Source organism: Maniola jurtina, chromosome 4, assembly GCF_905333055.1.
Source record: "Maniola jurtina chromosome 4, ilManJurt1.1, whole genome shotgun sequence".
NCBI classification, from domain to species: Eukaryota; Metazoa; Arthropoda; class Insecta; order Lepidoptera; family Nymphalidae; genus Maniola; species Maniola jurtina.
Window position 1 is genome coordinate 8,779,792 of NC_060032.1, and position 17,530 is coordinate 8,797,321.

At 36.7% G+C, this 17,530-nt stretch overlaps 1 protein-coding gene and 1 long non-coding RNA gene across 2 annotated transcripts; one reads left to right on the forward strand and one right to left on the reverse strand.

The window, feature by feature from the left end:
* Positions 1–1,848: 1,848 nt before the first annotated feature.
* LOC123864496 lies at positions 1,849–12,124 on the forward strand. The gene is made up of 15 exons (XM_045904981.1): positions 1,849–2,193; positions 2,826–3,047; positions 3,594–3,785; positions 4,250–4,390; positions 4,847–4,942; positions 5,323–5,519; positions 5,912–6,038; positions 6,179–6,360; positions 6,805–6,883; positions 6,969–7,106; positions 7,549–7,705; positions 7,926–8,069; positions 8,677–8,833; positions 9,710–9,896; positions 11,123–12,124. The coding sequence occupies exons 1-15, from the start codon at positions 1,949–1,951 to the stop codon at positions 12,066–12,068; spliced, it is 3,210 nt and encodes a 1,069-aa protein (XP_045760937.1). The 5' UTR covers positions 1,849–1,948; the 3' UTR covers positions 12,069–12,124.
* Positions 9,259–17,094, reverse strand: LOC123864497. The gene is made up of 2 exons (XR_006795793.1): positions 16,441–17,094; positions 9,259–9,886 (listed from the first exon to the last, which is right to left on the reverse strand). It is a non-coding gene; the product is annotated as an uncharacterized LOC123864497 (long non-coding RNA).
* Positions 17,095–17,530: the final 436 nt, after the last annotated feature.

Genomic DNA, 17,530 nt, shown 5'->3' on the forward strand with positions numbered 1-17,530 from the left:
ATACTTGTATAAATTCAATAACTTGAAAATATCACAAACTTGACATTGGCTAATCAGAGTAAAGCCAGATTTAAAGAAAAAAAAAAAAGCTACCATAGAGATTTTTTTTTTCTCTCTCGTCTGGCTTTACAAAGATAAGCCAATGTCAAGTTTGTAGTTATTTGTAACAAGTTAGTTAAACTATACAAGTGTGGACCCCGTCTGTGCCGGCGCTCGCCGACATACGCACGGCACCCCAGTCAGTTTTAACAAAAAAAAAATACTCCAAAAAGACAGAAACGCCCACCAGCCAACACCAACACAGACGAAGTCCACCATAGAGATAGTATTATACGTTTTTAGTTTTTAATGGTGCGTGTACACTAAAGCGTACAGTAGAAACGGTTAACATTGATATTATAGTGGCGTAAAATTTTAGGATACTATGAAAAAAGTATAGCGTATTAATAAATCCGTTGTTTTAAATGCGAAAATATTATGTCGGCCTGCCTGCTAGCTTTTTACGGACCATCCGTTTAACCAACTTTAACGAATATTAGTACAAAGATAGCTTGAATCCCGGGGACGGATTTTATCCCGGATAATCAAAAAGTAGTTTCAGTAGTACCAAATACATAATATTATGCGGCAGAAAGCCTTGTATCTATATCTGCTGAGACAGGGCGTTCCGGAAGCCTCAAGCTAAGAAGCTTCAAGCTATAATAATATTGTGACTGGAGTCACTAGAGTACGAAAATATACTCAAGATTCGATCTCTTTTCTTCATCACCTGAAAACTAGAATAACTACAATTGAAATTAAAATGTCGAGTGACAAGGATGATGGTAGGAGTAAAACGTAGTGATCTTTGCTGGAAATTATTAATGCTCAAAGTATAATAAGCGATTTGCTCTCACAAACTTCTAAAGACAGATAGCGGTAGGTAGTTGTAGGTACCTATCTGTTTAAGCATACCAAGATTTTTGATTTTACTGTCTTGCGAGGAGCAGAAAGTAGAGCGCTTCACTCAGGATTCTAGATGCAACACCTCTGCTATACTCGGGAGTTACTGCCTCGTTAGTCGTCACGGGATTTATCCCGGCGCCCTTAGTAGGTATAGGTATACTTAGAAAGATGCTTACGTAGGTTCTAGATTCCTAAAACTCCAGAGTTTATTTGAACCGCGTATGTTCATATTATTACAATAATAATATTATGCTACAAAGTCAATTGCGATGATGTTGGTTTGGTACTGAGTAGCCTCTCCCCGTAATAAAAGCTTCCACGCGCTGCGGGTCACGCGACCCCTATCGTCGACGACTGACGTCGCGGTTCGTCTTAATTTATTGTTTGAGTTACTCCGTGTTCATATTACGAAATTATACAATTGCTGGGGCTCGCGGCTTCGTGTTTTATGTTGCAACTTGAAAAAATACGATGCCCTTATAAACGAGTACAGTAGTCGATAGATACCTATAAATTATAAGGGCAACGTATTCTTTAATTTAGCAGTTTTCTGCTAACCAAATGATTAAAACGATCTTAGGTACCAAGGAAATATGTTTCTTGGTAGGGACCTACGCGAAGTTCTAACGTAGGTATAAATTATACCTGTCCCAAGCAATTAGTACCTACCATTAAGTGTTAGATTAGTAAAAATTGTAAAAGTTAATCAACCTCACACTTAATTACCTATTATTAAATTATACTACCTAGGTACCTACTCTGAAGCTAGTGCGTAAAATTAATCTGCTAAACATCGACCTCGCTGTAAAAATAGGTCTCATCATGGTATGATTTATGATCACAATCCTGCAATATTGCAGGCGGATTTAAGATATCCTACCTAAGTAAGTAACTATCATTTTTACGTTGCGAAAACATCAAAGGCAAAATTCACAGCGAAGTTAAAACATATAATCAACTCTTAGGTACCTACCTACCAAAATCCATATGGCAACGCTTTAAAATGGATGATCTCACTGACATGGACCGTAGAGTTTTAAGCATATTATATTTACTAATGTACGTCAAACCAGAAGCTGATTTAGCCATTGCTGTTCAAAAGTTTAACCACCAGAAAGACATGTCGGAGTATTGCAGGCGTCGAGTGGCGCCCTCTGTGTTCCTGGGGAAGCAGGTCATGGACGCCAGCGCTCAAATCATGCACTTTTCACAGTTAGACGTGCCATACAGTTGCACAATGAGCGTGAGGTTTGTGAGTGCTTCGCTCTTAGTAGGTACTTAGTGACGAGTTTTTGTAGGTTTCGAAAACAATATTTCAATATACCTAATTACCTACCTAACTTACTGTTTCGTCCAATTCTAAAACAGCAGTAGCAGCTTCAGCCGTCCAGACTAGTAAAAATAGTGATCTCTAGCTGTAGTCCCTTTATAGAACTTTATAGAGTGGTCATTGTAGTCGCGCGTGGAATACTGTAGGTATCCGATAATAATTGGCTCCGTTGTTTTTACTTGGGATATTTTTAGAGTTTCGTATCTCAAAAGGAAAAAAGGAACTCTTATAGGATCACTTCGTTGTCTGTCTGCCTGTCGGTCGTTTCTGTCAAGAAACCTATAGGGTACTTCCCGTTGACGTAGAATCATGAAAGGCAGGTAGATAAATCTTATAGCACACATAAGGGGAAAATCCAAAATTAATATAAAATTTGGTACAGAGATAGACAACTTTTATCCCGGAAAAGCAAAGAGTTCCCACAGGATTTTTAAAAACCTCAATCCACGCGGACGCAGTCGCGGGCATCATATAGTATTTGAGGAGTATACATAGGTATTACGTAGTAAGGTACCTACTGCTAATATTTCATTTATTTCCCCAACTTTAGGACTGAGTCTGGCAACAATATCATCATGGTAATCCAGTTGCTATCAGGAGCGGGTTTGATGGATGCCTGCGCTCGTAACAGCAACCAGCTGATCGTATATGAATTTGGCGAAACATTCGGCGGCTACTGGGGCCATTTGCCTGATACGATGATAAAGAAAACTACTAGGAACTACACTCGGTTCTATACACTAAAAACTACTAAACCTACAACTATTAGACGGTAAATGTTTAAGTTAAAACGTACAATAATAAAGTTTAATTTGCTATAATCCGCTGAAATAGACAAATCTGTATAGTGCAACATGCAGCATGTGATATGCAACGCCCGCTCACCCTCACTGCTAAACATGCGGGAAAAGCCGGCCACCAAGCAAACAATTCGCACCATCACCACGCAGCACCACACAAATCCTAAAACCACTCTAATATCATAAATACTATAATAATTTACCTACCTACACTTTTTGTTTGGGAGACTTCCTTTCTAGGGTTCCGTACCTAATAAAACGAATAACCTTTAGAGTTTCATCTACTTAGTCCATATTCTGTCCTCTAGACAGAGGACACACACATCATCACATCTGTGATACATTGTCACTGTGTGATATCACAGCCAGTTTAAAATAAAGTACCTACCTATAAGAGCTGTCATAGAACAATAGAAATATGGTCATAGAAAAGTACCTACTTAATACCTACTTACATAATAATCCTACCTAATAATAATAATAATGCCTAAAAAATAAATAATCAGATTTCATTGCAGTACGAAAGATTTTAAAACAGATACACCAAAAATTCTCATGAATACGATACCAATGGCCACAGACAGGCCAAAGAACTTCATCAGAATGGAAGTGCCGCTGGTGAATGTGTCCGGAAATTTCCAATTAGGGCCGCCGCAACAGACGTACAATACTGAGGAGATGTTCGACTTCATTTATGACGTCACACCGAAGTATATCTAAACCGAAGTATCTATATAATTACATACGTATACGGTATATTTAGATTTTAAGTTGTGAAAGATATTAAGTTTAAATTAAAAAGAAATAAGTAAGTAAGTAGGTAGGTGTGTGTCCAAAGTCATGTTAGAATTAGTGTTTTCAAAACAGTTGTTCTGTTTGGTAGTCATTTTAAAATGGAGACGAAAATAAAGTTTGCGCTTTTGCCCTGAAAAGTTCAACATAGTTACTCTCAAGTCGTGCAGAAGTGTTACCTTAAATTCCTTCCACTCCTTTTCTCTTTTTTGCTGTGTGCGACATCTTTCTTCTCGGTACTAACAGTAGGTTCGCACTAGGGTTACGCATCTCACCTGTGCTACGAATCTTTATTTTCTTTATATTATTGTTAGTAAATCTAAGTGTTTTTCTACTACAATTAAGTTTGCTTAGTTAAATAATTCTGTCCGTATGCCAAAAGGAACGGGGTGGAATATGAAACAAGCGTGCTGCCTTTAGTGCAGTTTTCAATAAAGAAACAAACAGTTGGCCCAGAAAGCTACGACACAGAACAACGCTACGAACTCGACTACGCCTTTAACAGATTTACTATTGACCCTCGGTTAGTATTTATTATTTAGTTATTTATTGGCATGCCTTTCAAGCCACTCACGCGCGCTATCTTAGATTTTACTCTATGTAGGTACCTTAGATTAAGGAACATATAAGCAGTAGGTACTAGTACCAGGACGTTAATATTATATACATATTGTCTATGGCACCTATATGCCATCGGGGAAAAAAAAATCAGGGAAATTACCTGTCCAACGTTCCTTTGCAATCAGATGATCGATTCCCAAATACATAAATAAAGGACAGACAGACAGACAAGCACGCAGACAGAATAACAGCAAGTATAATCAGGATAACTTTGTCTCATTTATTTATGTTCTTTATAACAGGGCTGGGCCCATGTCCTGGATAAAGTCGGTCAAAGAATAGACATAACATTTTGTATGAAATTAAAATAACCGTCACAATCAGATCTATGGAGTGAGAACCATTCGTAAATTTTCAGATTGTTATTTAGTACACTTCATAAAAGAGTGTCTACTAGAAAAAGAAAATGGTCTTCGAGCAGAAGATTAAATTTTCGGAAAAAAAACTTTCGTAAGTGAGTATCTTGCAAAGTTTACCTACCAATAAAAAATTCCAGCGTGTAGTTTGCTTTGCTCAAACCTGCACATGTACCTATGTATATCTTCTTACTTAAAAAACTTTTGGCCGATTGATATACAACCGAAAATCGATAATTTATTGCAATAATTACATATATCAGCTATGGAGTTAATGTTAGAGTACATAGTTACCTACATAGAAAATGAATTTGAAACTATGAACTAGATTCCCTTTATTCCCTAGAACTTAGAGTTAGATAGAATCCCATTATAATTCTTCAAATGCGTTCAAGCAGTCGGGCACTAGAGTCTCTACCCCAAATGGCAAAAAAAATACATAAAAGGTAAGTAGCTATATATCTGCTTCTTCTTCTAGATTATTTACACCACGTTCAAAGAGTTACTTCGTCAAAAATCGCTCTTTCACTAAAACTGTTGCTCCGACTCGGAATTCGATAGCTTGGGAGATCGAAACACCCTTCAGCCAGACTACAGTGCGCAGTACATTGGCAGATAATATTACTAAACGGAATATTTTAGATAAGATTTATAACATAGATTATGATATTAGTGGTAAGTTTCCCTACATCTTTAAGTATGGACACCAGCTATACTCACATATTTAGTCGATGTAAGCCCGACTAGTTTCGAACCCATCCGGGATCTTTTTCCATAGGGACTCGGCGGTAAATACGTGAGTACAGACGGACGTACATTCTATCACACGATAGTTTAAAGTTTAAACATTAAAATTTCTGGACACTTATTAAATATGATAAAACTAAAATGTTAGTAGTAACTAACATTTTAGTTTTATCATATTTAATAAGTGTTACCTAGGTAAGTATACCTAGGTAATTGTTTGTAGGTAGGTAGGTAAAACTCTGCATCGATTTAGATTTTAGATGAATAGAATTGCTTAGAAAAGCAAGAAAGTAGGATAATTGATGGTTTTTCTTTTCCAGTGTATGTAACTCCTAATGATCAAATTTACAAAAATAATAAACTTTTCTCTGATAATGAAGCTTATGTAAAATTGAACTTAGGTTCTGATTTAGATTCTCAAAAAACCATGCATCCCATTACGTTCAGGTTCGTGATTTTATTGATTTTCCATGCCTATTTACTTTAAGTAAACGAAGATTTTTTAATATTTAGGTAAATGTTAAAAACGCCATATTAAGTAGACCTGTACGATTGACGAAATGATGATTCTTTTTCTTGTTTGATAGTGGAGATACAATAAAGGATAATTTATCAAGCAGTACATTATTAGTAAAGGCCAAAAAGTTAGATGCATTTATGTTCAATAATAATCGATTTAAATTACAAACTGGCCTTGATGAGAAAATTCAATCAACACAACAAAATCGTTTTACTTTAAACACAGTAAATAAGTACGATATTGTAACAGGTACCTACTGTTCTATAAGTTACTACTTAGTTCTATAAACTTATCTCTTCACGAAAAACCGACCAAGTGTGAGTCAGACTCGTGCACCGAGGGTTCCGTACAGAAGAAGTAAAACAGGACAGGGAACGGTATTTTTTCAAAATTTTGCACGATAAATCAAAAACTATTCTGCAAAAAAATAAACAAAAATCTGTTTTAGAATGTACCTACAGGTAAAGCCTGACGATATAGTTATCTTACTTTAAAAATTGAAAATACTAATTATTTATTCACAAACACATTTTAATTTTTTTTGTGATGTAACCACAAATTCATGGTTTTCGGATTTTTCCATTTAAGTACCTGTATTATGATACTTATCTACCTGCAACTTCATGATTCTAGGTCAACTGGAAGTACCCTATAAAGGGTATCTATTTACTTACTAAGTATATGTTTTTTCAGAAAACATTAGCACGGTGATGCCGGATAATCCAAGTATAAATAATATAAGCACAAAAAATTGTATAGAACAAGTGAAATTGTATGTACCTAATGCCTTAGATTAATTAATGATTTACAACACTCAAAATTGCTCTTACTGATCCCATAACTTATGTTTATTTTAGAGGAACTATGGTGGGCCACGAATCATGGGAAAATATAGTCCAAGCAGCCCCTGTGATGGCTGTTGTTTTAAATAAAAGTGAAATGTTTAGTAACAAATCACGGCAGGGCACAGAGAAACTTACAAAGGTCGACCGAAGGTATGAATATTTTTGCCATACTCAGGACTTTGGACCTATTCTCTTAGCTGATATGTCATGAGCAAAAACGGAACTTTTGGTTCATGACATATAGTTACATTATTTCATACTGTCGTGTTCAAAGGATTAGTAAGCTAAAGTGGCTATGCGTAGGCCATGCCTGTCTTAGAACCGACGGCCGATGGGGCAGACGTGTTCTGGAGTGGAGACCACGTACCGCTAAGCGCAGTGTGGGTCGACCTCCAGCCCCCTGGACCGATGACTTGAAGAAGTTGGCGGGGAGTGGGTGGATGAGGAAGGCGGAGGACCGTGTTTGGTGGCGCGCTCTTGGAAAGGCCTATGTCCAGCAGTGGACGCATACAGGCTGATGCAATCGAATGGATATCGATGAAAAAGTATTTATGACAATTTTAAAAATGCTAAATAGGTACCTACTTTGCAGGACGAAAAAAAAACGGCACATCTATGCACTAGAAATAGAAGGCTCTCGACCACGCAATTTGACCACGCAGCGTTCAGTGACTACGGAAATTGGAACGCATTATCTGTTTTCGGACATACAGGATCTGGCTGGACTAGTCGAGTTACAAGATGACGAGGTTCAAATAAATAATTTTTCGTGTAAATTGACGAAATCTCTTGTAGGTACTTAATGATGTGCGCTGAGGCCTTATATACTATTTAGTTTTTCTTTTCAATATTTGCCAAATTAGCTCAGGTCTGGCCTGGACTATGAAGTCATCTAATTTGTTAACCTTTTTTCCTGTGGGGCTGAAAACCTCTTGTTTCTATCCTATTACCTGTTATTGTGTTTTTCAGATAGCAGGTCGTTTGGCGTTACGTTATCTACGAAATTACGTCGGTTCAGTTCTGTTCAACATCTGTGACTTTCAAGAAGCAAAGTCTCGTCAAGTGTTCCTCTTCAATGCTTCAAGAATTGTTATTGCTGTCAATAATTTTACTGTTCGTACGATTGTTTATTTACGTTACTGAAGATCTCTCACTCTTTGAAAGTAACCTCGGTTTGATGAGAAAATTAATAAATATAAATCTGGTGATACTTCGGTATGCCTCGAAAGCATCCCCAATCGAAATACGACACTATCTCTTGGTAAACTTGTATTTCATTGGTCTGATTCAGAGATCCGTTGGGCTGACTTTACACTATGTATTTATCTAGTGTGTAGATCATAATCTCCAGTGTTCTATAAAACTGTGACAAAAGTAATTTTCTATGCATTGGCAGTTCCCAGCTATGCAGTGCCCATCCGTTTAACCGATTTACATGAAATTTGGTACAGTGTTAGCTTGAATCCTGGGATATAGGCACCTTCTTAAACGCACAACAGACGGAAACGTTTAAGTGCGGAAACCAGCCCAGAGAGAGAAGAAGAGAAGAAAAGGCACCTTCTTATCCCGGGAAATTAAAGAGTTTCCACGGGATTTAAAAAAAACCTATATCCACGCTGACGAAGTCGCGGGCATCATCTAGTTAGCTTACGCTCTAACTAGATGATGCCCGCGTCTTAGAGGAAGTACAAAACATAAACTAATCATACTTACTCAACAGATGGAAGGTATGACGCTTGTACTAACACCAGCTCAGTCCCTCGTTGGCAGTATGTCTCTGTGCGAACCCGGGTATTTGGAGTGCCAAATCATCGGATCTCGAGTCTGCATTGACTCCATGAATGCGTGTGATACAGTGCCTAACTGTGGCTCTTATGGTAACTTTATTATTTTCTACATACTTTTATTTTTTTACTGACTAGCGCTTGGCTGTAATCAGACCTGCTGGTAAGTGATGATGCAGCCTGAGATGGAGCGCGCTTGCCTAGAAGTTGCCTATTAACTCTTGACTTGAAGGATAGGAATTGCTTATAATATTTTGTTCATTTTATCGAATTTCACAGATAGGACGAAGTGATCCTATAAGGATTCCGTTCTATTTCTTTTTGTGCGTAAGCGTTGGATGACTTTAGTTTAGGTACCCCAAAATAAACGATATAAAATATTCATAAGCACACATTTGCTTTTCACAAGATTTTGAACTTGTAATTATTTAACATCGTAGCACTTTCAATGTAACACCATTATTGCACTTAAATTAGGTCATTACAGTTAGACTAAGTGTAATTAATTAAAACAACAAAAATATCCAAACCATTTTAATAGATGGATGCATACAGTTCAATTTTACATAGAGTTGACTATTACTTATTATTAATGAAGTTAGGAGCCTATGTCTTATGTAAGCGCCTTAGGTATTGAAGAATTAATTATATCTTACGATTTTCAAGCATGTTTTTTTTTGACGACGTTTTACTTCTGTGTGACTTTTTGTTTTCATTATTTTTTGATAATGACCAACGCAGACCAACGATATGAGTATCGACACAATTTGTAATTATAAAGCAAAAGTGGCCCAAAAAAATAAACGCAAAAATAATAGTTGACCTTAGTTCAATTAGACTTTAGACTTATTGCTTAGGTGTTAAGTTCTATAATTTTTTTTTGTTCTCATTTAAAAAAACCTGGCCACTTGAACGATGTCATTTTGTTCGTGATCTTTCGTCTATAACTATTCTACATCAATGTCGCAGACATTTACGACGAGGACCGCCTTAAGTGCGGCGTGACTAAAGGTCTTCAGCACAACGTCTACATCGCTGCCTTCACCTTCCTCGCGGTGATCCTGATCACGCTGTGCACCGTCCACTACTGGCTCAAGCGATGCGTGCCCAGAGTATCCGACGCCTTTTTCTTATACACCGACGCCGCTGAAAACACGTAAATTATTACCTGCCAGAATACTAAAACATAATATAACATACCTAATATCTACTAAGCTTTTTTCATAATTACTGTCTATCTTTGCTGTACCTATTCTACTCCCTTTACAACCTCTCGCACTGCCAAGGGCCACTGGTAGAGATCTCTTATAGAGATAAATGCTTCCCTGACAACTTTTTCTTTGTTTTTATTTTTATTGTTACAACTTTCTGATACAAAAAAAAAACGTATACAAAACAAGCTTACGCAAAAAATGACTAAAAATGTTGTACTAAAAAATACTGGTTAACACAACGGCCTCCTAGTCGGACGGGCCCGGGGTTCGATTTCGGGAACGCACGCCTCTAACTTTTCAGAGCTACGTGCGTTAAAATATATCACTTGCTTTGCGTTGAAGCAAAATATCGTGAGAAAACTGGCATGAGAATTTTCTTGTATCCATCCATTTGAGAATATCAAAGATGTGTGAAGTCTGCCGATCCGCATTTGGTCAAAGGGGGTTAGTTTATAGCCAAATCCTTCTCGTTCTAAGAGGGGACCTGTGCTCCCCTCACACACAGGGGGGGGGGGGGGGGAGTAGTGAGTCAGCAATGGGTTGATTATGATGATGATGGCATATAATACACCTATCTACATAATTGGGATGATGCCTATGTCGAAAATAAATTATTTCTTAGTAATTATTAAATACAGGGTCTTCGATAACTAGTAAAATCAACGTCTACTATTATTTTTAAGTTTTCTAACCATTTTTAATTATTATCGATTACGTCGAATGTTCATGACGTCACATCTGTGTATTACATACAAGCTCCCCAAAGCTAGGGGCTACTATTATTAAAAAAAATTATATCATGAAAAAATTATAACAATTGGTTCACTAGTTTTAGAGTTTATCGATTACAAACAAGAAAATCTTTTCTCTTTATAATATTAAGTAACTACAACCTCCAATCAGACATTAGTTAGGTAGATAGCTGTACATAATATAATTTACAGATGTTAAAGTTAAGAGGTTCCCTCACTAAATTATTGTTACTCTATTTACAATCAATTTTTTTAGCCCTTTGTCCGTTTATTAATCGCAAAGCATACCTAATATTATACTGTTTTATAACATAAATAAATATATTTAAAAAATATATATTTATGTAAAAAACTGATAGGTATCTACTTAGGATAAATTAAAAAATTATATTAACGAGCCTAACTTTTTTTCGCAGACTCTTTCTGGATTCTATTATGCGCTCACCTAATGACGTTGATGAATCATCATACAAATGTGCATATCCAGGACGTTTCTTTGATAATGACATTTTGAATGAAAATGGGCTCAAAGAAGCTGATATCAATGAAAACTTTTGTAGAAGATTCATGAGGAAATGTTGTGCATTATTGCTTTGCAAGAAGAGACGTGTAGAACATTCTGATTATGTCGACGAAGTGTATAGTTCAGCACCATTAGATCAACCAAATATGTTTTCTTTTGCGGAATATGAATTGCGGAAATTCGCACTGAGAGAGGAAGGCGTGCAAACTGGAGAGAGCTTAGAAATGCACTTTGAAAATTATACTAAAGAAAAGAAGGATGAATATGGTTGTGATATGGTAAAAGATTCGGGCAATTATTCAGAAGTCAATTATTATCAAAGCGATAGCGATAAATATATAGATGAATTAAAATTAATTAAACTTATTAAAGAAACCAGGTCCTCATCTCAGTTCGATGCATTACCCTTCGAACAAAGAGAAGGAAAAATGGCAAGAAGGCATGTGATTGTTACAGATGATGAAAAAGAAATTAAAAGTACCCTTTACGAACGTGATTCGAACACTAATATTGCTACTAAGAATATACGCGTTGAATGTGAAGTTCATCCCGAGAAACTCAAAACACATGTTGATATTACAAAACGATTGCGATTCGACGAAGAGCTTACAATGATTCCTTCAGTAAAAAATGATGAAGAAATTACTATTGACACTATGGAAAGCAGGCGAAGTATTGCTCTTGGAGCAAAAGGCCGAAATAACCAAGATCTGGATATGATCACCCAGATGGAATCTGAAGCGAGTAGCAGCCGAGATTTCATGCGGTTTTGGGGAACTTCAAAAGGCAAAAAGGGTAAAAAAAAGAAAGAAAAGAATCTGCAGGCACGTTACTATTAAATATAAATATATTTTAAAGGGCTTTTATTTATTTATTCAACTAGGTAATTTGATATTTACACTTTGTTTATACATGATTAGGACTAAAAATTTCATTGAGGTACCTAATTGAAATTTTAGTTATTAATGTTGACCAATATTGTAGTGATAATGGCTACAACTTTTCGTCTATCTTTTTATCCCTATTGTTAAGTTACGTGTAAGTAACAATACTTACACGTAACTTAAATATGTAATCTTGTAAAATTATTATAGAATCCATAAATGAACTTAGCAGTTAGCACTCATCTGCCCACATAGTTGAAGACATTTGCGCGTTCGCCGCACCGCGCGCCATTTCCTAATTAAGTCCAATTGTGGACCGGACAGAACACGTGCCAAAATGTATGTCGTGTTTTTAAGGACATTTAATTATTTGTGTGATGATTAATTTTAGATCAATGCCAACCCGTCCAAATATCATAGAGTAATAAAATTGTATGTTTTTTAAAGTACTTAGTTTTTAAACAAGGCTTACACCATCAAGCGTGTGCTAGGAGTGGTTAATAAAATTATTATTGGACCAAATACCTTTCGGATTTCGATACACTCGTTCCAATACCTACCTATGTGAACCAAATTTTTTGGTTGCATTTTATACCTAACTAAAAACATCAAATAGCGCAAATAACAATCTAAGAAGTTCGGTAACGTAGTCCGTTTATATCTACGTTCGTTATTTAGACCGTGAAGTAGAGCTTACCCTGAGATGGCAACTAAGACCAGCGGAGATTTTTTTGGAATGTTTAGTAGGTAAGTATATTGACTTTTTTTCTTTAATGTTCAAGAGATCCTAATAGTTTAGGACTGTTTGCTTGAGTTTTGATTTTTGTATTTCATATCATAATGATTCAGTTTGGATGATTAATTATTTATTATCCAAATTCAATTTTATAAAACTTAAGGTTGACTGATCAATTTGCAATATTTCGTGGAACGTTTTTATTAGGTTGCCTTTTTTCACCGGTTCATCAGAGGTAAAAGAAAAAAGAACGGTAAAAGTTGAAGTTCATAAGTCGATAGACAATTGATACGTACTAGTACCTATATAAAATAGGTTCGTTACAGAGGATTATGTAACAACAGTACAAAATACTAAATAACAGAACAAACATATGAAGCAAGTGGCGGTGTTTTATTGGGTTCATCTAGGGGCACTGACGTATATCATCGCTTTTATGTCAGCTCCAAAAAAGATAGATGCAAGAGTGTCAAGCTAGAAGTGGGAGCCGGTGCGCGAGGTCATTTCAATTGAAATCAATTAAAGCAATTGCCTTCAATTGAGCGGGCGGCAGATTCAGCGTCGTTGCGTCCACAGAGAGATTTTATGTGAAGCGCCTACGCTCACTGTCACATGACTCACGGCGTATTTCAGTTTTTTTCCTGTCTTTGTCATGCTTTTACATTGGAAGTAGGTATTGTTACCTACATGATTGGTAAATATCTCTTGTCAATGTCGATCAAATAATTGTGTAGGTATATTCGCAACCAGTTGGAAGGATAACAAGTCTGAACGGTCGGAACATTCTTTGCGACACAATTGTGAAGCTCTACCAGATAGCATGGCATATCAATAGAAATAGAAATTATAGGTAAGAATTTATTGTAGAAATTGCAGGTATAAAATATAATAGGTTTGTACAATCCTTAGTAAGTATATCTACGCAAATAATAAGATAACTTTGTGCTTACCTACTGTACCTACCTACTTCCAACATTGAGTAGCATAAACAGTGGTAAGTAGGCTACTAACATATAACATATCTATGAAGTGCAGATACCTGCCAATGCAAATATTTTGAAACTAAGTATATCCTTTTTGATAGATATCTCGTCTTTCTTATTAGTCATCGCCATTTGCAAAGAACCTAATTACTATCATTATTACTTTACTGTACTTCATCATGATCAACCCGTCACCGACCCACTACTGAGCACGGTCTCCTCTCAGAATAAGAAGGGTTTAAGCCACAAACCGCCACGCTGTCCAAGTGCGGATTGGTTGACATCACACCTTTGAGAAAATTATGAAGAAATCTCAGGCATGCAGGTATTCCCGCAATGTTTTCTTTCGCCGTGCAAGTGACATTTAATTGCTTTAAACGCACATATTAACTCCGAAAAGTTATAGGTGCGTGCCCGGGATCGAATTCCCCGACCTCAAGTTTAGTAGGCGGACGTCTTGAGTATTTTACTAGAGCTAGCTGCTAGACTATCACGGTTTTTACACTATACCTACTTATTATAATAAAATTTCCTCCGCCAAATACATCTGCCTGGGTTTATCTTAAGGTTGCCTGGTAGAGATCGCTAATTAGCGATAAGGCCGCCTTTTGTATCTTCCCTCTGTCTGTGTTTTGTATTCTTTAATGTAATCCTACTTGTGGTTGTGCAAATAAAGTGTATTTATTATTATTATTATCTGCCTGTTCGCGCTAATCTCAGATTAACCACAGTGTAGATTTCACCAATGGACACGGATTCTAAGGTTTAACAGAAGTTTTACGTGTCGAATTTGTAAAGTCGAACTATGATGCGAGTCGAAAGGGTCATCAAGAATCTCTATTTAAGAGTTTTATTGGCGAACGCTCTTTTTATTAGATTTAAATAAAAGCAATGTGCCTGCCTCCTGTGAAACTTATCTTACTCTCAAATAGAGATTTAAATGTTGCCTAATTCTTTAATAACTAGAAAAGCCGGCCAAGTGCGAGTTAGATTCGCGCACCGAGGGTTCCGTACTCGGGTATTTTTCCGACGTTTTGCACGATAAATCAAAAAATATTATGCATAAAATAAATTAAATCAAATAAAAATTAATAGTTTTAGAATGAACAGGTAAAGCACTTTCATATGGTACCCCACTTGGTATACTAGTTTATCTAGCTTTGAACATTAAAAAACATTTTAATTTTTTTTAATGATGTAACCACAAATACACGGTCTTCAGTTTTATTCCTTTACTTGTGCCGTAAGATCTACCTACCTTTCAAATTTCATGATTGACCTAACAACGGGAAATAAATACCCTATAGGTTTTCTTGACAGACACGACGGACAGACGGATGGCCAAACAGACAGACAAAAAAGTGATCCTATAAAGGTTCCGTTTTTCCTTTTTAGGTGCGGAACCCTAAAAATCATTAAAAATACAGCTGAAAAACTGAAAAAGTCAAGACGAGCCGCTTGTTATTTTTTTGAATTTATAATAAACAATTTTGACTTAGGCATTTGTTACACAAGGTAAGTAGGTAAGTACCTACCTATCTTCATAGTAGATACCTTACCTACTATGAGCCCTTCAGTAATCAGTTCTGATAAAATAAGAGACCTGTTTTTAAGTTTCATTGGGGAAATGAACAAATTTTATCAAAACCGGTCAAGTGCGAGTTGGATTCGTACAGGAAGGGTTCCGTACCATCATACAAGAAATAACACTTTATTTTTTTTGTGATGTGACCACAAATTCACGGTTTCCGGATTTTTTTCCTTTAGCTATACTTATCTACCTGCTCTAGGTCAACGGAAAGAACCTATAGGTTTTGATTGCCTTAACGCGCTTCGACATATACGACAAATAGACACAGACAGACAGACAAACTGAGAAATGAACCTTAAAGGGTTCCTTTTTCTCTCTGGAGAATATAAAACCCTAAAAATAAGTAACTAGTATTATGGGCTCAGCATCTATCACGCTACTTTATACCTCCGATTAAAAATTTCAAAACTTTAATATTAGTACAGAAATCATTCGTTTACAAATTTAGGAGTACCTTCCTAGGTAGGCACCTACTTATACGACTACTTTTAATTACTTACCACAAAAAAATTACAGGCAAATACAGGAAAGATTTTTGTTTTAAAAGTGCAATCGGATTTTAAATAATTTAACAAATTATTAAAATATGTTTTGTTTTGAGAATATTAATGAATGTGTGGAAACACACTTACGCTACGAATAAAAACGTCCAACGAATAATAAAACGTAACAATGCTTCAACGGGTAGGTAGGTATTCTTCTGAACACAAACAACTAAGTATATACAACTAAGTATACCTTACAGATAAGTGAAATAAAATCACACCGTATACGTACTTAGAATCTGTTTGTCCTTAGCTGACTTAAAAGAGACGAATAATAAGTGCCTATTTAGTGCTTTTACGCCTGCACGGTTTAATTGCTAGTTCGCAGTAAGAACATCGCATGCGCCGTACGTAGCGTGCCGATTACGAGTTTCTTTCGAAACCAACTTGAAGTAGATTGCAACAATGAATCCGAATAATGAAAGAATAGTACAGTGAAACTTTAGAAAATTAAATGAATCATACTACTTACAGTTCAGACGAACAGTCGCAGGGCTCCACTTAATTTCACAAACAGAAAAATTTAACCTATCCACTTTTTGTATCAATTGACATAATATCACTACACTGCAATCTATAGAAGCGCTGCACAATCTTTTCACAATAAACCACATCTGCATCTTTTTGCACATTGGTTCGGGTAACATCCAATAGCGAGCACTAGTAGGCTATGTAATCTTCGGGTTCGTGCGTGAATCAGGTGTGAATCCTCTTGACCTACATGTTCGTAGTCGCAACGAGTGCAAATGCGTCTAAAAGTGCATCAGCGAGTGCAATTCGTGCTGCCTGAAAGTCACCAATGAGCCCAATGAAGGAGAGATCCCGCTGCCGAGTGCCAGCACCAACCTAAATAGACTCTGATCATCTAAATTGACTTCAATTAAATAACAACCGAAATTGTTGAAATGCGCCATTACTCCCTCAACGCTAATCTAAGTGCCAATAGTCAGGGCGAATGTTTTATTAATAATCCCCAGCAACAACCATTAATTAATAATTAAGTGATCGTAGACTTGATCGGCAGCATCAGTTTGCGTGCACCGCCGACACCGCGTGATCTCTCCGTTCGTAATATTATGTAAAAAAAATCGAACTTAGATGTTTTCTATATAAGAAGTAGTTACAGTAGTCAGTATACCTAAATGAAGAGTAGGTATACAATTTTGGTTGCGGTATATGTGGTGATTTTACTGGGTAATTTTTTTTGGACATACACTCACATTTCCCACGGCTATAAATCATGAAATGGACATATGAGTGGTATTGATACGGATTTACAATAAAGCACTATGAACTTTCAAAATAATGATGTGGGCGTTCGCACCCCACAATGCCATGAAAACAAACATCTCGGGTGAGTTTGTGGGAATCCCGCATGGTGCAGCGAGCGTGCGCCCGCGAAGCGCGCGGCGGCACCCGCAGCCGGCGCGAGGGCGCGCGCCAGGCCTCCGCCGGGGGAGTGGCAGCCGAGCGACGCCATTGGCTCTCTCTCCGCGCTACGCTATCGTCCTATGCGCCCGCCTCGTCCGATCTAATATCTCACTTCTGTACATCTACTATGA